At 42.6% G+C, this 23,020-nt stretch overlaps 1 protein-coding gene across 4 annotated transcripts in view; it reads left to right on the top strand.

Moving 5' to 3' along the window:
* Positions 1–5,256: 5,256 nt before the first annotated feature.
* EZH1 (enhancer of zeste 1 polycomb repressive complex 2 subunit) overlaps positions 5,257–23,020 on the top strand; it is a 30,318-nt gene continuing 12,554 nt past the window's right edge. Inside the window, exons 1-10 of one of the 4 annotated variants that reach the window (XM_042914424.1) lie at positions 5,257–5,280; positions 13,589–13,680; positions 14,290–14,410; positions 14,757–14,858; positions 16,872–16,991; positions 18,854–18,974; positions 19,993–20,169; positions 21,102–21,204; positions 21,692–21,855; positions 22,240–22,331. In XM_042914424.1, coding sequence (XP_042770358.1) covers positions 13,676–13,680; positions 14,290–14,410; positions 14,757–14,858; positions 16,872–16,991; positions 18,854–18,974; positions 19,993–20,169; positions 21,102–21,204; positions 21,692–21,855; positions 22,240–22,331 — 1,005 coding nt within the window. In that variant the 5' untranslated portion in view covers positions 5,257–5,280; positions 13,589–13,675. Of the gene's footprint in view, positions 5,281–5,994; positions 6,037–9,381; positions 10,058–13,588; positions 13,681–14,289; positions 14,411–14,756; positions 14,886–16,871; positions 16,992–18,853; positions 18,975–19,992; positions 20,170–21,101; positions 21,205–21,691; positions 21,856–22,239; positions 22,332–23,020 lie in introns of those variants that run through there. The other 3 variants (XM_042914421.1, XM_042914422.1, XM_042914423.1) reach the window with 3 other exon arrangements.

Raw genomic sequence — 23,020 nt, 5'->3', positions numbered from 1 at the left:
CGTAAATAAATGTAATCTATGTTCCTTTATGTACAGTGTCGTGGATGTAATCTGTAGATGTATGTAATGTACTTTTCTTGCTCCAAAAGTGTCTCTGTGACCTGGTGTTCCATCCTAACTAGACTAGGGTTCAAAGGGCCATAGTATCAGCAGTGTGAGACTCTGCTGATAAGCCAGGGAAGAGAGAAGGGGAAGTTACAGAAACAAGAGGAACTCCCCTTTCCTGTCTGGCTAGGATTTTTTTTTTTTTTGTCTTCCACATAGGCTGTTCCCTACTGATATGGGGGTCTGTCGAGTGTCCAGCTTTGATTGGTATCTCCAGTACAGAGGGAGTAAGGAGCCCCTTGCCTTTCAGGAACGGTTTTCCTCTGAACTTGCAGAGTCCCAAACACATTTCTCTTTCTGGCACCACTGGTGAGAACAGAAAGTCATGGAGAGAATCCAGAATCATGATGTCAGAGCTAGAAGATCTCAGAGAAAAGAGGAAGTAGAGTGGCCGGGGTTCAGAGCATGGGTTTGGGGGTCAGAATGACTGGACCCAAATCCTGGCCACACCAGCTGGGTGACCTTGGGGGCAAGTTCCAGAATCTCTTTAAGCCTTAGTTTTCTCAGCTATAAAATGAGGATAAGAATATTACTGGCTTCATATGAAATGAGATGACCAATTGTAAAGCACTCAGCACAATGCCGGGCACATACTGAATGGACAGTATTTGAAGACTGTCATGTTTTCTCTAGTTCTGCAGTTTTACAGTTGAGGACCCTGATGGCCAGAAAGGAAGCATAGCTCATTAGCTGTCCATCCGATCAGGGCTACTTCCCAGGCAAGGCTGTGCCAAAGGCGTGTCCCGTGAGATCAAGGCCCTGCACTAACTGTGCCAAGGGAGCAAGAACGGGCAGCACCACCCTAGCTGTGGGGTTGGAGCCTTCAGAGTATGTGCAAAGTGAGGCATGAATCCCACCCAAGTAAACCCCAAAAGAGAAAGTCCCTTCCTGCTGGAATTATTTATTTTGTAATTAACAAAGGCTAAGGAGGCCGTTTCTGAATTTTGGCTTGGAGGTTCAGAGTTTAAACTTATAACAAACAGCCACGAACAAGGGTTTATTGTGGGCCTGTTCTTACTTGCTGAATTGAATGCATTATTATGATCCCTATGCAACTAGGGGTCAGGAGCTAAGTACCTGGGGCGGATAGCTGGGTTTTTTGAGATCAGAGGACAAAATGTCCAGGAGTGGAGAGGCTTCAAAAATTGAGCCATGTTTTCAGGCTCAGTAACGTCCAGACCTCAACTTGCTTTAGAGCTGCCTTTGCCTGTAAGTGTTCAGGGAGGGGTCTGGCACTTCAGCTGGCCCCACCAACGCCTGGGCAGCAGCCCCAGTTTCTGGTGACCTTCATGCAGGCTTTTAGGTTGTGCTTTGCTTTGTTTTGTTGTTTGTTTCTCCACAGCAGGGTGGCCTTCCCCTGCTTCTGGGTGGGAACTGGGGAAGGGGAAGGGAGGATAGTTTGCTCCCTGCTCCCATCTCCACAGCTGTGTTTATGCTTCCCTGTCAGGGACTGTCTGGGGCCCAACCTTTCCTCGGTCCCCTGTGTCCCCTTGGAGAAAGGCTATTTGATCTCCCTGTGGGCTTCACGAGGGAGGGGCATTATGAGCCCAGGGGTCACCATCCAAAGGGGGCTGGAAGGAGGAAGGGAGAGAGGTTGGAAAGGAGGAGAGAATAGTGCAGAAAGCTCTGTTTGAATTCTGGGAAGCATCATCTTCTTCCCTTTCTACCAGTGGCCTGAAGACCAGCAGGGGACAAAAGTACACTTAGAACGTGACAGCCCCAAAAGGAACAGAACACGTGACATGTCATTTCTAATCACTGGATAGAACAAAATCTTGCTTTGTGATGGGGACATGAGCGCACAGAGCAGAACAATCTTCCCCAGGGCTTCACTGGGGCTCATGGTCAGATACAGCATGTTAAAGCCAATAAGATCATGTCAAAATACACGCAAATTAAAAAGGATTTAAGAAAATGGTCAAGTAAATAATGCTCTTCTTCTCCAGGGAGCAAGCTGAGCTGGTATTAATCAGTATACTAGTATTGCTGGACTCTTGGCCAAGCCTGGGAGAATGGCTGCCAAGGCAAATCAGGCATCAGGTTTCAGAAATTAAACACATAATTTTATTTTTCCACAATAAGAAACTTTCAGAAAAAGAATCAGCCCTATTAGACTACTCAGCACACTTTGTCCAGTTCCGTTCGGCCCCAGAGGCCTTGGATTTAAGAGCAAGATGAGCAACTGGAAGCCAGGAGTGACATAGTTATTCCTTTCTCCTATTAACTGCCTGGGGGTGGGGCTGGGAGGAGTGGGACAGAGGTGATGGCACTGTTTTGCAAAGGTCCAGTTGCCAACAACTTGCCAACAGTTTTTCTATGAATTTATAGGACAAAGACCTGAAGGGTTGGAAGAGTTGGCCAAACAAGCATTGGCCGATAGTGTGTCATGGACCATGGTCAGCTAAGGAAGACCCTGGTCTCAGGAAAAAAACCCTCTCCCATCACAATGAGGAGGAACCAATTGACAAATTTCCCCCAAGAACTGATCACTTACTAAAGCCTGATTTAGTCCTGTGTCAAGTATCATGGTGGATATGAAAGTCCTGTGTCAAGTATCATGTAGCATAATGGTAACAGGATGAAGTGATGCTGGGAACGCAGCAGGGGGAGATCCAGGAGGGTTGGGAGGCTTAGCTAGGAGGTGGAGCTTGAACTGGGTTGCATGACTCTGATCTACAACTTTGACGCAAACCTCCTCACCATCCTGCTCCAAAATCTTTCTGTAACCATATTTTCTTTGTAATCACAAAATTTCTTATGTCTCTCCTCTTGTCACTTGGCTTACTCTCCTAGAGCAACGCTGTCCACTCCCATGGTATTGGTTACCAGCAGTGAGCTGATGGTTCCCATATCTCCCCAGTCTCAGTCCTGACAATCATCTGAACATCTCTCCTTAGATAATTAGAATTTTCTTTCTTTCTTTCTTTCTTTCTTTCTTTCTTTCTTTCTTTCTTTCTTTCTTTCACCTGCTGCCTACCTCTCCCTCTTTTAACTACCTTCCTTATTTCAACAATTATTTATGTAGCATAATGGTTCTGAAACTTGGTTACACAATGGGATCATTTGGGATTCTCTTACAACTCTTGAAGCCCAGGCCATACCCCAGACCAATTAATCAGACTCTCTGGAGGTGGGAGGCAGGCATCAGTACTTATTAAAGCTCCCCAGGTAATGTAAATGTGATCCAAGCTTGAAAACCACTGAAGTAGAAGGCAGGGGGAATGGAAAGGGATATTATTGCAAATTGCTATTTATGAAGGAATAGTTGCTTTGATTTGGTAGTTAATCAGATAGAGGCAAGAGAAAAAATGGCAAAGCCAGTTTCTGATATAAGGAAAAGAACACAAAATCTAGAATTCAGAGACATAAGTGTAAGACCTGACAGAGATATTTTTCATCTGTGTAAGGCAAGTCTTTTAAGTTCTTTATGCCAGAACAGTCTCATGTGTAAAACTGAACTCCTCCCTATTTCACAGAGTTATGAAGATTTTCTGGAAAAAAATGCACATTATAGGCTTTTGTAATTATGCACTTTGAGAAAATTTCAAGGTAATGTTATTCTGTATTTTAAGGTTTCATTTTTTAACTTTATATATATATTTTTTAATTTTTTTTTTCAACATTTTTTATTTATTTTTGGGACAGAGAGAGACAGAGCATGAACGGGGGAGGGGCAGAGAGAGAGGGAGACACAGAATCGGAAACAGGCTCCAGGCTCCGAGCCATCAGCCCAGAGCCTGACGCGGGGCTCGAACTCACGGACCGCGAGATCGTGACCTGGCTGAAGTCGGACGCTTAACCGACTGCGCCACCCAGGCGCCCCTAACTTTATATTTTGAAACAACCTCAGATTTACAAGAGTTGCAAATGGTAGACAGTTCCCATATGCCCATCAGCCAACTTCCTCAAATGTTGAGGAAGTACAATTGCCAAAACCAGGAACTGAGCTGATAAAATAATTTTAACTAGTCTACAGACCTTATTCTAACTTCATCAATTATCCCACCAGTGTCCCTCTTCCCCACCAGGATTCAATCCAGGATCACACATTACATTTAATTGTCCTGTCTCCTCAATCTCCTCCAATACAATATGGGACAGTTCCTCACTCTTTGTCTTTCACGACCATCCCATTTTTAAAAGATACCGCCCAGTTGGGGCACCTGGGTGGCTCAGTCGGCTAAGCCTTCAACTTCAGCTCAGGTCATAATCTCACCTTTCCTGAGTTCCAGCCCTGCATCGGGCTTTCTGTTGTCAGCACTGAGCCACTTTGGATCCTCTGTCTCCCTCCCTTTCTCTGCCCTTCCCCCATTCGCTCTTTCTCAAAAATAAATAAGCATTAAAAACAAAGTTAAAGACAGAAATGTGCTTATATATATACATAAAAAGATACTGACCAGTTATCTTGCAGACTGCCCCTTATTTTGGATTTGTCTGATGCTTCCTCGTGATTAAATTCAGCTTATGCGTTTCTTCAAGAATACTACAGAAGGGATTTTGTGCCTTTCTCATTGCCTCATATTGAGGGGTACCTAAGGGGTACCTCATCACTAGTGATGCGAACTTTGATCACTGGCTTAACGTGATATCCGCCAGCTTTCTGTCCTGTAAAGTTACTATTCTTTTCCTTTGTAACTAACAGGTATCTTGCAATTGCAGAAGATACTTCGATACAAGGCTATTCATTTGAATCTAAGTGACGGGGAAAACTTTTCATGGAAATAAAGCAAGAAGGATAATTTAGAGCTCATAGACGGGTGTCGGGAGGTATTGGTAGGTGTGAGGGATCAGTATGAAGGGGTTCGGGGTTGGTTGCAAATGCTGAAGCGAAATGTGGTTCGTCGCCAGCGTGTGAGGATGGTACAACAGCTGGATAAGGTCTCCAACAAGATATTAGTGGCTCTGGGAGGCTCCCCGAGAACCCTCCCTGTCCCCTGACAGCACCGTCTTGGAAAACGTCGTGCTCTGGCTGTATCACTTCGAACTCCTGAGGTCGGGGTATTGGCGCCAAACGACAGACGTGCGAAGAAGGAAGCCCAGGTGGCCCCACCGGCGGGGCGCTGGCGGCGCAGTGCGCAGGCGCCGAAAGGGGGCGCGGGGCGGGGCTGCAGCGCGGGGGCGGGGCCGCGGCGCGCAGGCGTCCTAGCGGCGGGTCCCTGCGGCTCGGGATGGAGGGTGAGTGAGTAAACAAGCCCGGGCCGGGCGGTGGGGCCCGGCCTCGGCACCTCGCCACGCGGGGCCTAAGGGAAGGAGAGGCGAAGGGATCAGAGAATTGGGTGGAAGCGGAGGGGCAACTACCTGCCTGGTCGGGGGTAGCGGGGCGCCCCCTTCCCGTCCGAGGGCTGGACGAAAGGGGGCGATGGGACGAGCGAGCCCCCGGCTAGGACCGCGTCTGCGGCGGGGAGGGCGGTGTGTCCGGGAGGAGGAGCGGCGGGGGCGGGCCCGGGGTTGGGGACTCCCGTTGGAGGGCGGGGTGGGTCGGGTGGGCGGGAGCCCCAGAGCCGGGAGGACGCGCGGGTGGGCGGTGGCACCTGCGGGGGCCCTTAGCGAGGTGGACTCCCCAGGACTTGGGGCTGTGCATGGGGAGGGCTAGACATGCGGGGGGGCTCGGCTTGTGATGACTTTGGGGGATGTTGAGGAAAGGGTGGCAGTAAAAACAGGGCTGGGACCAGGGTGAAGCGAGTGAGGCTCTTAGGCGCAAAATGAAAGGGGCTCTCACTTTCGGGGTCCAACGGGTGCAGAGTGCCTCCTTAACGTTTTTGCGCGCTGGGCGCCTCGCACGCTTCGCCCAGCTCCCGGGGCCGAGCTGGAGGCTGCTTGTCTCTAAATTTGGTCTCGCGCCAAATTTGGTCTCCTGCCCCCCCCCCCCCCCCCCAGAACTCTCCTGAGGCTCGGAGGACAGAATGGGAAGCGCTTCGAAGCAAAGTCAAGGTGTTGTATTTGGGGCAAGGCTGTTAGGAAATGCAGGACAAACTTATTTCGGTAAAAAGTGACTGCTGAGAAATTGTTCCGGGGGCGGGGAGAGGAAGGGCTGTGAAAGGAGGTTAGTGCCCCCGGCGGAACACGGAGAGTGGGCTTTGATGGGTGACATGTGACATGTAGGATTGTAAATGGGGTAGCTGGGTGGTGAGCCTAACGATAGAGGGGGTGCGGATGAGGGGAAAGAGCCGAGGTAGACGAGCAACTGGGTGTGTGTGAGGACGGCGGCGAAAGTGTGGTCTCTTCCTCCACGGTTACTGCAGTGAGGTCTTTGAAGAGAACTCCCACCCCCACTGGTGCTTTTAAGTTTAGGAAACCGGCACTGAAGGAAGTTTCCAGCCTGAGAAGGTGCTAACTCTATCAGAGGTTTCTGTAAGAGCTTGTCTATTTTAAACCTTGGAATCCCTAGGGCTGGGATGGTGTGGCAGGGATAAAAGAGATTACTTTCTTACATAGCAGAAGGTGAATGTCAGAAGATAAGTACTTTTTCCCCCCTTTAGCACACTTATAATTGAGAAAAGGACCCTCTGTAAAAAATGTAATTTTAAAAAATTTTTTTAACGTTCATTTATTTTTGACAGAGGGAGACACACACACACACACATACACAGAATCCGAAGCAGGCTCCAGGCTCTGAACTGTGAGCACAGAGCCCGTCGTGAGGCTCAGACCCACGAACCACGAGATCATGACCTGAGCTGAAGTCAGAGCTTAACCGACTGAGCCACCCAGGCACCCCTGTAAAAATGTAATAATACTATTATGATGAGTGTGTGTCTCACAGCTAGTGTGGGGCACAAGTGTGTGGGCACAGCTAGTGTGTGAGCATCCCAGGCAAGGATGTTTGTTTTATCCACGGATGTACCCTAAGCACCTAAAACAGTGCAGGCACACTGTAGGTGCTCAGTACATATTTTGTGGAATAAATAATTAAATAAATAAATAAATAAATAAATTTGTGGGCAGATCTCTGGAACCTGGAGTCCAGTAGTTTGGATCCTACTTCTGCTACTAACTGGCAGAGTACTTGTACACCAGTCAGGGGGCTTGAGGCTAAGGCGTAGCTTTAAAATTCCCTGAGGTGGAAATGACCTCTTCTATGGTGTTATTTTAATTCTCTTTGAAACAGCAATAGAATAAGGAGGATTTAAAAAAATGAAATTTTACTCCCAAGAAGACTTGGGTGAGAAAGGAAAAAGTGAGAAAATGTAGTCGGACTTGTTTCTCTTGTGCTTAACTTGCCTTTGAATTAGCATGCCTTTTAAAAATGATTTAAAATAATCCATTTTGTCTATTTAATTCTTGAGATCAGAAATTTAGTGTCCTTTGTCCTGTGCATAATAGTTCCGGCCCTTGCTCTGTGCCTTGTATGAGACATGGAACAATTCATTTCACTTCATTAAGTATATCTTAAGTTTCTACTTATTGACTAGCAACTTTCCAAAAAATGTGTGAGGCAGCAACACTAAAAACACATTACATTTTCTATATAGGGTAAACTAAAGAGAAAAGAAGGAAAAACATGTGGAGAAAGGTGAAGAGAAGGATTAGGATTGAGGGGGAAGGTTTAAAAAGGAAAAACTGCTCTCAGGGAATACCTCCATTCCAGAAAGTCCCTAGCTTTCTTTTCTTTTTTTAAAAAAATTAATTAATTTTTTACATTTGTCCAAACTGAGTATGGGGCTCCTTCCTACCTCTTTACTCCATCAGCCTGTCAGTTGGGACCTCAGTGGTCCAAACCTTAAAGTCAGGAGCTACTGCATGGGTAGTTGGGGTTTAGTGCCTCTGGTGTGTTATGTCCTCTGGCACATTTGCCCTAATACTTTGATTAGAAATGGAGTAACTGATAAGTCTTCTGATTGAATGATAGTGGTAATCACTAAAGATTAGGCTTTGTGCTAGCATAGTACAGAATCAGCCAAGGTAGGCTCTAGCCTGTTAGGAAATTGCTTTAACCCTTCTAAGTCAGCATTATATATTCTAGGAGCCAGCATTTTCCTATGGGTCTCGTAAAAACGAATCCTGCTTTGATTTTTATCACCATTGTTTCTAGTGTAAATAACTTGATTCTCTTAATCAAGCAGTGCTAGAAAATATTAATGCTATAATTTTATTTTAAATAAGAATTCAGGGTCACAGCTTCCTGTTTTAAGTAAGGTTCTTTCTACATATATAGTGCCCAGAAGCTCAAACTGATAACAGATGTAAATACCTGGGACAAGTGGGAGGGTATAAATTAAAGATGGCCTTTAAAATCCTAATTGAAGGATCTATCAGGTTGTGTACTTAGCCACAGAGTTGATTTTAATGGAGTGTTGATGAAATTGGTGATCACGGAATGATTCAGTTGTGTGTAATTAGAGCTCTTCTCGGAGGTGGGTTCACCCCTATTGTTTGTGCTTCAATTCCACCATGAACTAAAAAGGAAAGAATGAGATGGAAAATTTAAAAAATCTATAGTGCCACCTGCCTCTGAAGCCTTACTTAGCCTGCTGTTTAAAAAAATTGTTTGTTGTAAAAGAAAGTAGTAAAGACATTGAACTTGCTCCAAGGAGAAGCTGTTTCTGCAAAGAGACCCTTTATGTGGATGAAAGAACTTCATAGTTTGGAACTTTTATGTTCTGATCTCAATCTCTCTAAATTTAAGAACATTTCAATGAAGTTTTCCCATTTCCAGCTAGTGACAGACTGCATTCTAGTTTTAGCCTTTGAAGGAAATTGAGATCCAATTTTATGGGGAAAGATTTCCAAGTTTTTATAGTTTTCTTTTTTGTGGAGATTTGATATGTAAATAAGGTAGTTTTTATTTCCAATTATCAATCTTTTAAAAAAATAAACTTAATTTTTAGGACAGTTTTAAATTTACAGAAAAAATATATACAGTACAAGGAGTTTCCATAAATTCCATATCCAGTTTCCCTTATTAACATCATATTAGCATATGTGTAACATTTTTTTTACAGTTAATGAATCAGCATTGATCATCCCACCGTGGTTATTCATTGAGAAGTCACTCAAATTTTGTTTTAAAAGGTGGGATTGCCTGCTGATTTTTAATAGTAGAAGTCTAGAAAATTACTGGATTGATATACCATCAAGACTTAGTTTTTTCTTTAATCAGCTTTACTGAGGTAGAAATTTACATATGATAAATTCACATTTTATGTATACAGTTCAGGGAGTTTTCATAAAAGTGCATTGTCATATAACCAACACCACAGCCATGGTATAAAATATTTTCATCATCCCAAAAAAGTTCTTTTATGCTTCTTTCCATTTATTTTATTTTTATTTTTTAAAGATGTTTTATTTTTAAGTAATCTGTACACCCAGTGTAGGTCTTGAGATTACAACCCCTGAGATCCAGGGGCACGTGCTCTACCAATTGAGCCAGCCAGGCGCCCCATGCTTTTTCCATTTAAATCCCTTTCTCCAACCTCAGCACCTGGCAACCGCCGATCTGCTTTCTGTCACTGTAGATTTACCATTCGTAGAATCATTCTAGTAGAACGATTCATATAGTACATGGGTTTTTGTGCCTGGTTTCTTTCACTTAGCGTAATGCTTTTGAGATATATTGTGCACGTAGGAATGAGGAACTCCTCCTCTTTTATTGCTGAGTAGTATTCCATCCTATGGACAAACTGTCATTTGTATCCATTTGGCACTCCGTAGATATTTGCGTTGTTTCTACCTATTGGCTGTTATGAATAAAGGTGCTGTGAACATTTGTGTAGAGGTCTCTGCGCAGACATATGTGTTTCCATTTCTCTTGGATAAATGATAAAAACTGTATGCTAGGTTGTGTGGTAAGTGTATGTTTAACTTTAATAATAAACCCCCAAAACTAGCAAACTGTTTTCCTAAGTGGTCTACATTTTGCACTCCCAACCAGCAGCATGTAAGGATTCCAGCTGCTCCACATCCTCACCAATTGGTATTAGCAGTTTTTTGATTTTAGACATCCTAACAGGTGTGTAGTAATCCATCATTTTGATTTTAAGATTCTAATTTGCACTTCCCTAATGACTAATATTGATACCAAGTATCTTTTTGTGTGCTTGTTTGCCATTCCAGTATCTTTTTGGAAGTATCTGTTCAAATCTTTTGCCCACTTTTTATTGGGTGATCTTGTTGAGTTGCAGAGGAGTTATTTATATAAAGACTTACTCTTAAATTTCTAGATCAAAACAGCATATGTTTATCTATCTATCTATCTATCTATCTATCTATTTATTTATTTATTTATTTAAATGTTATTTTTGAGAGAGAGACAGAGTGCAAGCGGGGGAGGAACAGAGAGAGAGGGAGACACAGAATCTGTGAAGCAGGCTCCAGGCTCTGAGCTGTCAGCACAGAGCCCAATGCGAGGCTCGAATTCAGGAACTGTGAGATCATGACCTGAGCTGAAGTTGGATGCCCAACCGACTGAGCCACCCAGGTGCCCCAGCATATGTTTATTTTCAGTGTATAAGTGAATATAATGAAAAGCTCTTAAGGACTGGCCTCGCACTTAACTGGAATATACATGGCTGTTTTGTATGTGTCAGGAACTAAAGAATCAATCTAGTAGAAATATAAAGTAGTTTTTATGTGCCACCCCCTTTGCCCAAGTTACATGAACCCGTTTATCCAAATACGTTCTAGTGAATGTTGAGGTTTTGTTTGTTTGCTTTTTAAATTAAGAAAAATAAAATCTTTGAAGTGGTAGTTGTTGGTCAGCATTCTGCCGCTATGAAAACCCATCTTATGGGGCGCCTGGGTGGCGTAGTCGGTTAAGCGTCCGACTTCAGCCAGGTCACGATCTCGCGGTCCGTGAGTTCGAGCCCCGCGTCAGGCTCTGGGTTGATGGCTCGGAGCCTGGAGCCTGTTTCCGATTCTGTGTCTCCCTCTCTCTCTGCCCCTCCCCCGTTCATGTTCTGTCTCTCTCTGTCCCAAAAATAAATAAAAAATGTTGAAAAAAAAAAATTAAAAAAAAAAAAAAAAAAAAAGACTGGGGCGCCTGGGTGGCGCAGTCGGTTAAGCGTCCGACTTCAGCCAGGTCACGATCTCACGGTCCGTGAGTTCGAGCCCCGCGTCGGGCTCTGGGCTGATGGCTCAGAGCCTGGAGCCTGTTTCCGATTCTGTGTCTCCCTCTCTCTCTGCCCCTCCCCAGTTCATGCTCTGTCTCTCTCTGTCCCAAAAATAAAATAAAAAACGTTGAAAAAAAAAAAAAAAAAGAAAACCCATCTTATGACTGTGTTTCAGGTGTTTATTTTAATTATACCTATCTGTTCCAAACAGTATGTCTCGTCTTCCTTCTACACTCTGTGGGGGCCGACCAACTGCCAAATAAACTTTTAGAGACTTTGGAGACCCATTCAAAAGCCGAGAAAAATAAATATTAGCTCATGGTCACATGAGACTCAAATATCACATTAATTGTAAAAGGAGGAAGTGTGGCTTATTTTACACTGTGATTGGTTAAAAGTCAATGGCATTTTCATGTATATATGTGTACTCCTCTGGCCATATGAAACACTTGAGTAAAATTAGAAATAGTGCCATTAATTATTGGACTGTGTGTCCTGTCATCTCTTTTGACAGACTGTAGATCACATTTCAATTATAAATCATTTCTCTTTTATTTTAAATTTTTTAATGTTTATTTATTTTTGAGAGAGATAGAGTGTGAGTGGGGAGGGGTAGAGAGAGAGGGAGACACAGAATCCGAAGCAGGCTCCAGGCTAAGCTGTCAGCACAGAGCCTGATGTGGGGCTTGAACTCATGACTGCGAGATCACGACCTGAGCCGAAGTTGCATGTCCAACCGACTGAGCCACCCAAGCACCCCACAATTATAATTCCTTTCTTTAACAAAAAATTGGTATTTTTCTGTGGGCATCTCTAAAATCTACACACACACACCCCCTAGCAGCTGTGGATTTTATTCTTTTTCCATTATTTGATCCCCAGTTGTTGTTTTTTTTTTAACATTTTATTTTTATGTATTTTGAGGGAGGGAGAGAGAGTCTGTGCTGTCAGCACAAGAGCCTGATGTGGGGCTTGAAACCACGAACCATGAGATCATGACCTGAGCCGAAGTCAAGAGTCGGATGCTTAACCAAGGTGCCCCTTGATCCCCAGTTTTAAATGGACTGAGCAACCTGCCATAAGCTTACTATTTCAAAGAGGGAAATGAGCTCCCCCAGAAAATGTCAGAAAGGTTGCAGTTCAAAACCATTTTTTAGGAGGTTATGAAGTCTCACTGAATTATGGTCCCTCCTTTGGCCCCATTCCATGAGGAATGAGAAGTATTTAAAAGATGTCAGAGGAAGAGAGACAGTGCAATTTGTGGGGAAAGAAATTCAAGTCTGTGTAACTTTTTTCTTTTTTGTAACTCAACACCTTAGCAGCCTGGGATTCAGAGTCTTAGATTATGCTGTTGTTTCATTCCCTTCCCCCAGAGAGATAATAGTTAACTCACAGGGAATTCTGTTTTTAAGAGTTTGAATCACTTGATTGAGTTAATAGTAAACACAGTGAGTCTGCCTGCTTCTTTGCTATTCCTTCTGTCCTCTAAATTTACTAAATTTAACATCATGTTTCACCGATCCGTTTGATTCTTCAAACGAAACAATCAGGTACAGTCTCTTAAAGTTTACGTGCCTGAGATGTTATAATCATGTCTGACTGTGACAGATGTGAGACAATGGGTTATATTTTGCTGTTTTCTTGTCAGTGCTGTCATTTCTTATGGGGAAAAACAGGTAATTGAAAAATGCATCTTTAGAAGAAATATGTTCTTTGGGCATCTGGGTGGCTTAGTCGGTTAAACATCTGACTTCAGCTCAGATCATGATCTCTTCGTTCACACATTTGGAGCCTGTTTCAGACTCTGTGTCTCCCTCTTTCTCTGCCCCTCCCCTGCTTGTGCTCACTTTCTGTCTCAAAAATGAATAAACATTCATTTTTTTTTTTAAAAGAAGAAATATGTTCTTAAACCCCCAAAGAATTTTTTTTTCATAAAATTAAAAAAAAAGAAGGCCTGAAACTTTAGTTTTCGTTTCAAATATTGGCTCTTCATAGCCCCTTATAATGTTTTCATTAACTTAAAATGCTAGGTGAAATGAATAGAACTAGTTCTCTAGGAAACCTCAGTAGTTAGAATAGAGCAAAAGCATAACCTTATAGATGTTACTGAATTTTTACGTGTACTTAATATTTGTTCTTTCCCTAAAACAATTGATGGGGCTGCCGGCTGAGCCTAGAAATTGGTTCAGAAAAAGCAGAAGCAGGGAACTCGATTGTGTAATTGTGAGAATAAATTTGTACACATGCCTGGAAGACTACAATTTGATAAAATAAAGGGTCATCCAGTATGATCGGGGCCTGACTTCCATGCAGAAATAGTGGTAGCAGAGACCTCGAAGTCTTTGTAGTTCTGGGTGAGCATCCTACTTAAGGTATCAGGGTCTAAATATGCTCTGTTGACTTAAAATCACTGTCTGTTCTCTTTTGAAAAGCTGAACATTCGTTTTGCCTTAGTGTCTTGCCATCCCTCTGAAGAACAGAAGGCACGTTATAAAACCAGACAGTTCCCCTTGCATTCTATGAGGTAGGTAGAGTGTGTTACAGTAAGTACTTAGAACTTTGAACCTTAATTCAAACACCACCCCCCACCCCCACCCCCCGTCCAATAAAAAAGTGATTTGCAGTGTTCTATTTCTGTGTGCCTTGCTGTTGGGTTGGAGATGATATTATGCTGTTGTCATATCCTACCTTTATTGTTAGGCATGTGGTGGGTTGAGACAATTTGGCAGGTACAGTTTTGTAGTGTGGGTGGATCTTTCCCTGAAGCTCTTTGGTATTAACTTGATTCTTGCAGAACATTTCTCTTAGACAAGGTATTGAGTGGGCTTCCAAATGTCCAAGGAATCCACATCCTCAAATACCCATGAGAGAACTTCTGAGTACTGAATTAAAAATGAGGTGCCATTGGAGAACGGAGGCTGCAGAACAGGAAGTGCTGATGTGAAACCTTTTTTTTTTTTTTAATTGAAACCTTTTGTTGAGCTCACAGATTTGGGTTCTTTAAACTGTGTTTTTATGAATACATGCCGTGGGAAGGGAAGCATGACTGACCACATTGATTTGAGTTTGAGGAATTCTTCATTTCCAGGTAGTAAAATGCTGTTTCTCATCTCTGACTCTTCTTGGATTACAGCAAAATGGATATCTCAAACCCCCCAACTTCCAAATGTATCACTTACTGGAAAAGAAAAGTTAAATCTGAATACATGCGACTCCGACAACTGAAGCGGCTTCAGGCAAATATGGGCGCAAAGGTAAAAACGAACTCCCGTGTGATGAGTTATCTATTTTAATATATTGATCTAATGTGGAAGGTTGGGCTTTAAAAAAAATTTTTTTAATGTTTATTTATTTTTTGAGAGAGAGAGAGAGAGAGAGAGAGAGGTGAGTGGGGGAAGGGCAGAGAAAGAGACACACAGAACCCAAAGCAGGCTCCAGGCTCCACACTGTCAGTGCAGAGTCCAGCACAGGGCTTAGACTCACAAACTGTGAGACCATGACCTAAGCCGAAGTCCAATGCTTAACTGACTGAGCCACCCAGGGGCCCTAGGCTGGGCTCTTCTCTTAAAGTTCTAACCATTGTTCCCTTGGCTTTTCCAGGCTCTATATGTAGCAAATTTTGCAAAGGTTCAAGAAAAAACCCAGATCCTCAATGAAGAATGGAAGAAGCTTCGTGTCCAACCTGTGCAGTTGATGAAGCCTGTGAGTGGCCATCCTTTTCTCAAAAAGGTACTTCCAGGTGTCTAAGCTCAGCCTTCCTTGTTTCCTTGGACTTAAGTTGTTTGTTGTTGTTTTTCTGTATTTATGACTTATTAGAAAATAAGTAAGGATAATGGATGTAGTTATTATAGTCAATTTTGAATAACTGGGGTAGTAAATCTGTAGCTTAAAGAATAGCCTATTCACCTATTATTCTCCTCAGTTAGTAGGTATAATCATGAGGGTTTTAAGATTTTATTTTTAACTAATCTCTCCACCCTACATGGGCCTTGAACTCACAACCCCGGAGATCAAGAATTGTACACTTTTCCAAGTGAGCCAGCCAGGCCCCCCTGAGTGTTTTTTGTTTTTCAATATTTATCTTTGAGAGAGTGCAAGCAGGGGAGGGGTAGAGAGAGGGGGACAGAGGATCCGAAATGAGCTCTGCACTGACACACTGACAGCAGAGGACCCGATGTGGGGCTGGCTCGAACTCACGAACTGTGTGAGATCATGAACTGAGCCACCCAAGTGCCCCTTTTGATTTTTTTTTTTAACAGAAAAATGAAACAGTGTCTACTTTACTAGGCTCTGTGTACGAGCTTCAAAACAACCCTGTCTATGCCTTGTTTGGCACCTCAGTGCTTTGATATTGGAAAGAGAGGACCCCGCATAATGAGCAGGAATATATTGATCAAAGGAATGTTCCTTGTTATAAATCTAAAAATCATTCTAGTCTTAAAGAGATAATATTTTTAAAAATAAATTCATCTCTCTTTTTAAGTTTATTTGTTTATTTTGAGAGAGAAGAAGAGAAATAATGTACGTGCGTGCATGAGCAGGAGAGACACAGTGGACAGAGAGAGGGAGAGAGAGAGACCCAAACAGCCTCTACTGTCAGCAAGGAGCCCAGCTCAGGGCTTGAACTCACGAACCATGAGATCATGACCTGAGCTGAAATCAAGAGTCAGATACCTAACCGACTGAGCCACCCAGGTGCCCCTAAGAGATAATATTTTTTTTTAATGTTTTTATTTATTTTTCAGACAGAGAGAGATAAAGCATGAGCGGGGAAGAGAGAGAGGGAGACACAGAATCTGAAGCAGGCTCCAGGCTCTGAGCTGTCAGCACAGAGCCTGACATGGGGCTCGAACTCACAGACTGTGAGATCATGACCTGAGCTGAAGTCGGACACTTAACCAACTGAGCCACCAAGGCACCCTGAGATAATATTTTTAAGATGTAAAAAGTGGATAGTATATTGAGCAATTTTCTTCTCCAAAGCAGAATATGACTCTAATTTCTATACTGTTTTACTTTCCCCCTACTGTCTCCATCGCCTCTGCAGCTAAGTTGAGGCCAACTGTCTTAAAGTGTAGGTACTCAGGAAAACTTCCTCATCTCCTAGGACTTTCGGAGGCCTTTTGCTGTTGTGGACAGTCCAAGGAGACCAGCAATTTTACATTGAAATAAACACCAGTTGGGTGTGACAGGCACCATGCTGGAGTCTGTAGATGATACAAAGGTGAATAAGAGACAGTTTCCACATTTTTACAATCCATTGCTTCCTTTTTTAGGAGCTGATTGTTGCAAAATCCTCAACCTATTAATTTGTAAGAATTAGAAGACTACTGGGACCATTTTAGAAGGAAACTACAGTTCTCTTTTTAATTTTTTTAAATTAAAAAAAAAATTTTAAGTTTATTTATTTTGAGAGAGAGAGAGAGTGAGAGTGAGTACAAGTGGGGGACGAGCAGAGAGAGAGGGAGAGAGAGAATCCCAAGCAGCCTCCACATTGTCAGCACAGAGTCAGACAAGGGGCTCAGTCCCACAAACCATTGAGGTCATGCCCTGAGCCCATGAGAGAAGCCCAAGCAGGCTCCACACTGTTGGCACAGAGCCCAATGCTCGATCCCAGTTGGACACTTAGCTGACTGAGCCACCTAGGTGCCCCGCTCCAGTTCTCTTGGGTCATGTGCTTGCCTTTCCCTCCCCATGTCTTTGCTTATATTTCAGTGTACCATAGAGAGCATTTTCCCAGGATTTGCAAGCCAACATATGTTAATGAGGTCTCTGAACACAGTTGCCTTGGTTCCCATCATGTATTCCTGGTCCCCTCTCCAGCAGAACTTTATGGTATGTATTAAAAGCACTGTGGTGATTGTATAAACTGTATGATCATCCTGTGTTGGTGTGCTGGCACTCCTCTTAGGGTAAAGATTGTCAGATTGTACTTAACAAAGCTTGGGCATGCAGGACAGACTGTTTTTGTAATTTATTTACTCTCTCTATACACACACACACACACACACACACACACACACACACACACACACACGTACATATAGCACACGTTATTCTAACTCATTAGGTTTTGTGCTCTCTGAAGTGTCCTTCTGAGTTGATGCTAGTTTTTTTTGTTTTTTTGTTTTTGTTTTTTTTAAGATTTATTTATTTTGAGAGAGAGAGAGAGACAGAGCATGTGAGCCAGGGAGGGGCAAAGAGAGAGGAGAGAGAATCCCAAGCAGCCGCTACATTGTCAGCAGAGTCAGATAAGGGGCTCAATCCCACAAACCATTGAGGTCATGACCTGAGCCGAGATCAAGAGTTGGACACTTAATCAACTGAGCCACCCAGGCACTCCAATGCTTATTCTTTTTTGAATGAATGAGACTGGGCAAGACTCCAATTTTCCCTTACTACTTTGGCCCAGTTTTGTAACATGTGAAGTTAAATGTAGTCTAAATCAGACACTTGAGGCTTAAGCAGGTTGACATCTCCCTGCTGATGGAGCGATCCTTTCTGAACCCCCTAAAGGCAAGATGCGGTGAAAGCAACTGAAATAATAGAGGGGCACATGGATTCAAGAGCCTTACATCTGGGCCTTTATGCTGACTCCTGCTTGGGTTAGTTTTGGTTCTGATAATCAGTCCTGTCTAAATACTGGCATTGCTTATCATCTGCCTGGTGACAGCAGGAATAGGATATAGGTTTACAGAAGGGAATCCTCTCTTAGAATAAAACTTCACAGTAATTTTACTTACTACTTGGGGAATTAAGAATGGCTGTGTTTTCTGCTGAACAACAACAATAACAAAAATCCATTAGTATTTTCTTTAGCCAGGAAATATTCATAGCTCATACCGCAGTTGACTTTAGGCTCCCATTGAGTATGATCGACCTGAGTTGTAATCATAATTTTTTATTATGATTATGGGAGTTTAGTCCTAGTATGTATAAGAGACTACCCAGAAACTCTATGGTTGCTCAGGTTCTGTTCTGAATATTCTGGTTATATTGCAGATTATACTCTTGGAAGCCTTCCTTTTCATTTATGTATCTCTACGTATGATAAGAATTAGAATTGAAGACTTTTTAGACTATTGTTTAAGTGATATTTGTACCTATTTTACAATGATGTTTTGTAGATAATAGATGGAATCACTGTGAAAAATAAATGTGCTGGCAAATTCTAAATTTTTTTTTTTTTTTAACGTTTATTTATTTTTGAGACAGAGAGAGACAGAGCATGAACGGGGGAGGGGCAGAGAGAGAGGGAGACACAGAATCGGAAGCAGGCTCCAGGCTCTGAGCCATCAGCCCAGAGCCCGACGCGGGGCTCAAACTCACAGACCGCGAGACTGTGACCTGAGCTGAAGTCGGACGCTTAACCGACTGCGCCACCCAGGCGCCCCTATGCTGGCAAATTCTAAATGTTGTTGGAAATATCATTGTCAGTACTAGGCTAAACATTTGGTAGTTAATATCCTTAAGTAGTTAAACTGACTTTTTTCCCTAAGAGTAGCATTGCCCCCTTCCGTTTGAAGTTTTGTTGGCAACACAGAATGGCCAGTCTTTAAAAATGCGGGAAACTCTGTAACCAAAGGCGTTTTCAGGAAATTCAAGCATCAAAAAAGGCCCAGCAAAGATTCTATTAAACAGGAAAGAGGAGCTGCCTAGTGAATTCATGGAATGAATCACATCTGGTTTGATTTCAGGTAGAAGATGAGACAGTTTTGTGCAATATTCCCTACATGGGAGATGAGGTGAAAGAAGAAGATGAGACTTTCATTGAGGAGCTCATCAATAACTATGATGGGAAAGTCCACGGTGAAGAAGGTAGTGGTACTGGGCTCTTTGGGAGAAAACTTTATTAAAATGGTGCCCCTTCTTTGGTACATCATCATCTTGCTTTTATTTGCTACCTCACGGTGTACACACTGAAGAATATTTCGATTGCTGGGACTAAAAATTTTATATTAAAAATGTCCCCAGTTAAATTGTAAAAGGAGTTGCGACATAAAAGGATTTTATATATGTAGTAATCAGTGGCTGAGGAGATAGTGTAGTGCACAAAGAAGTGTGATCTTAGGAGTTTTCCATAAATCCATCCAAAGCCATTTTGTTCTTCATTTCTCTTTCTCTGAGAATGGCAATGAGCATAATCTCTCTGTCCTACTTTGATCCAGATATATCCTAAATCTCCCAGAAATTGTAACATTCTGACTTTCCTAAAAGCGAGTCATTTGGATTTAGTTGTAGTTCTAGAAAAGGCTGCCAGTGTGTAAGTGGGAAGATGGGGAGAGACTCCCTATGGCTTTACAGACCAATAGCCTCACCAGCTCTTTTGACAGTTGTGGGTACTGTTGAAAATGCATTATTTATCTACTGCGCCCCCTAGTGTTCAAAGACTTTATCCTAAGTTGTTAGTGTAACCCCACAGAGTATGATTTTAAGAAGATAATGCTGTCTTTTGACTCAAAGACGTCACTGGCAACCCATCAGCAGGAAAACCAAGTAAATTTTCATGTTATCATTCTTTTCCTGTCCCACTTGTATTGCTTGTACACCTTTGTGAGATTTTGGACCATAAATACAGGTTGATCTGTGACTGAGGAAGTGAACTATCCCAGTTAGAGTAAAGCCTATATAACTGGATTTCCCACTCTAGCCAGCTCGATTGTTGCAGCTGTAAGAGCCAATCAAAGTATTGTAATTTCCTGACTGTTCATATAAAAATGTACCTATGTTATATAACGTAAGTTGTACTTCAGGAGTGAATACGAGAAAACCTTCCTAGGAGGACTAAGGGAACATGAAATGACCACAGCTCAGCCATCTAATCTTTATGTTTTAGAGATGATCCCTGGATCTGTTCTGATTAGTGATGCTGTTTTCCTGGAGTTGGTAGATGCTCTGAATCAATACTCAGATGAAGAGGAGGAAGGGCACAATGACACCTCAGATGGGAAGCAAGATGACAGCAAAGAAGATCTGCCAGTGACAAGAAAGAGAAAACGACACACTCTTGAAGGTAAATATTCCATTCTGAAAGTGACAGGGAGAGGGAAAAAGAGAGAAACAGAAAGGTTTGTTGATTATTAAAGGCTGCTGGTGCTTTTCACTTGGTTCACTCTGAAGGAAACAGAGTAGTGTGTTTGGGAGACATGGAAAATTATAAAGAAGAAAATATAATTATCCTATAATTTTACTACCTAGGAATAACCGGCATTAATGTTTTCTTCTAGACCTAAAAAACTGTGTGTGTGTGTGTGTGTGTGTGTGTGTGTGTGTGTGTGTATCCACACACGCACACACACAGAATATACACATACACATACCTAAAACGAATATAATGTTGTATGTCAACTGTGTCTCAAGTTTTTAAAAGTACATATATAATAAAAAAAAAGTACACATACAAAACAATGTGTTTTATATGCATTATGTGAAATGGGATTGTGCCACAGATACACACACATACACAATTTTATATCCCTTTTTATTTGATCTTCTCTCGTAAGCATTTTTCCATGTTGTTAATATTTAATTAACTTCATGTTTAATTATGTGCCATGGTACTTACTTATACTGTACGTCCAGGGACATAGTGTCTCTGTCTTGTTACAACAAAGCTGTAACATCAGTCTTGTTCTTCAGCCTCATTGTTATGATGGCATTCTTCAATATCCACATCTCTCCATGAAAACTCCTGTTTTCCCCTCTAGATTCTCTCTTGGAACATGGATTTTGTCATTAATGTATAGATGACGCTGATTTCCTTATTACTGGTAACCTATTAGATAAACCCAGGTAGCATTGACTTCTTTATGTGTTCCTAAACAGTCAGCGGTTGGGTTAGCAAAGCAGCTGTAATCAAAATGCTGTGACAGAGGGAAAATGACCAAACAGCTTTGTTTGCATCCTTGATTATAGCTCAGGAGCTCTTTGTCATTTCCAACTCAGGCAACAAAAAGAGTTCCAAGAAACAGTTCCCAAACGACATGATCTTCAGTGCAATTGCCTCGATGTTCCCTGAGAACGGTGTCCCGGATGACATGAAGGAGAGGTAGGGAAGGCCGTTCCACTCAGGCCATGTAGAGCGCTCAAGCAAAACTTTTATTCAAGCCTAAATTTGGTTAATAAAAAACCTTGTTTCTGGTAAGTGTGCTATGATTTGCTCACACTTCTGATTGTTTCCTACTTCATTTGCTTACCTCTAAATACCCGTTCCCATATTAAAGGGCATTGTTCATTGGCTTTGAAGTAATTTCGGGCAGCAAACTTCTAAAATTCTGCATTTTTCTGGAGAGTTACTCCAGCGCCATACTTTCCAAATCTGTCTCTCTCTTTGCTTGCAGACATGTGCCCAGCCCAGCACAGGTGCAGTGGTGCACCCACTTAGGTATACGCCACCCTGCCATCAGCAAGCCCCGTAAAAAAGCACCCATGCTCCCTTGGCCGACTGTACCTGGATGACTGTCAGTGCGCGATCTGTACTTTCTCAGTGAAGACGTTTCCTTGGAAGGAATTCTTCTCTCTCTTTTTAAAAATAGGTACCGGGAGCTGACGGAGATGTCAGACCCCAATGCGCTTCCCCCTCAGTGCACACCCAACATCGACGGCCCCAACGCCAAGTCCGTGCAGCGGGAGCAGTCTCTGCACTCCTTCCACACACTTTTTTGCCGGCGCTGCTTCAAATACGATTGCTTCCTTCACCGTGAGTGGGGCTACTCTGAAATACTTTCCTGTTCTCCATCCCCAACCACTGCGTCCTTCTGTTTATTTTAGTTAATCATACAGAGTTCCTGGCTTCTGACCTGATGCTGGTTTTACAAAGGGCGGGTTCTCTATTCACTTGTACCGTTGCGGTGCAATGTGTTTCGCGTGGTCAGGACAGAATAACCAGCAACATACGAGTCCCTGAGCACCTGTTAGCTTTGAAAGGGTTGTGTTGATGTCAGAAATGATTAAATTTTGCGCACCTTGATGGTAGCTGTTTATATCTAAATTTTCCCACCATGGCTCCTTAATTGGATTTTGTTCTTCCCCATCCTGCCAAGTAGATGAACCATTGGAAACAGGACAGTTTTGTGTTTTCCAGCTTTTCACGCCACCCCTAATGTATATAAACGCAAGAACAAAGAGATCAAGATTGAACCAGAACCATGTGGCACAGACTGCTTCCTTTTGCTGGTATGTTCTTTTTTTTTTTTTTTTTTTTTAAGTTTTATTTATTTAACTAATCTCTACATCCAACCTGGGACTCCAACTCATGACCCTTAGATCAAGAGTTGCACGCTCCGCCAACTGAACCAGCCAGGCACTCCTTGCTGATATGTTCTTAAACTGTTCTGCCATTGTTAAATCTGTTGAAAATTGAGCAGGAAATGGCCCTTCAGTTTTCTGCTCCTGGGAATACAAACCAGATGAGCCAGTATGTAGCACTCTGGGGGGTCACAAAGCACAAATAAAACATGACTTCTGCTCTTAAGGAGCTCCCAAATACTGAGGACTATGAAATTAGTCTCGTGGAGTGAGGAGGGCATGTGTGTATCTGTAACGGCATTTTCTTTGCTGTCTTCTTTTAAATGCATAGAAACATATGAGAAATAACACATGAGAGCACCCATGTCTTATTGTAAGGTAAACAGCCAGATGGGCCCTTCCCTGATGGACAGACTTTATGCGGCAGCATAAATTCTCCTGCATTCATGTGGGAAGGCAGTACACTTAGAACGAGAAGGGAATAGGTTCACTTGGACCAGCCAAGGACACAGTTTTGCTTTCTGCACACTACAGTGAGCTTAGGTAAAGAATGAAATACCTTGATTTCTGCTACCAATTAAAAATAGGTTATAGAGCCAAGTGCCTTTGGGACCATC

This window comes from Panthera leo, chromosome E1, assembly GCF_018350215.1.
Source record: "Panthera leo isolate Ple1 chromosome E1, P.leo_Ple1_pat1.1, whole genome shotgun sequence".
Lineage (NCBI taxonomy): Eukaryota > Metazoa > Chordata > Mammalia > Carnivora > Felidae > Panthera > Panthera leo.
Note: the sequence above shows the minus strand (reverse complement) of the source record. Positions and strands in the feature narration are given on the sequence as shown.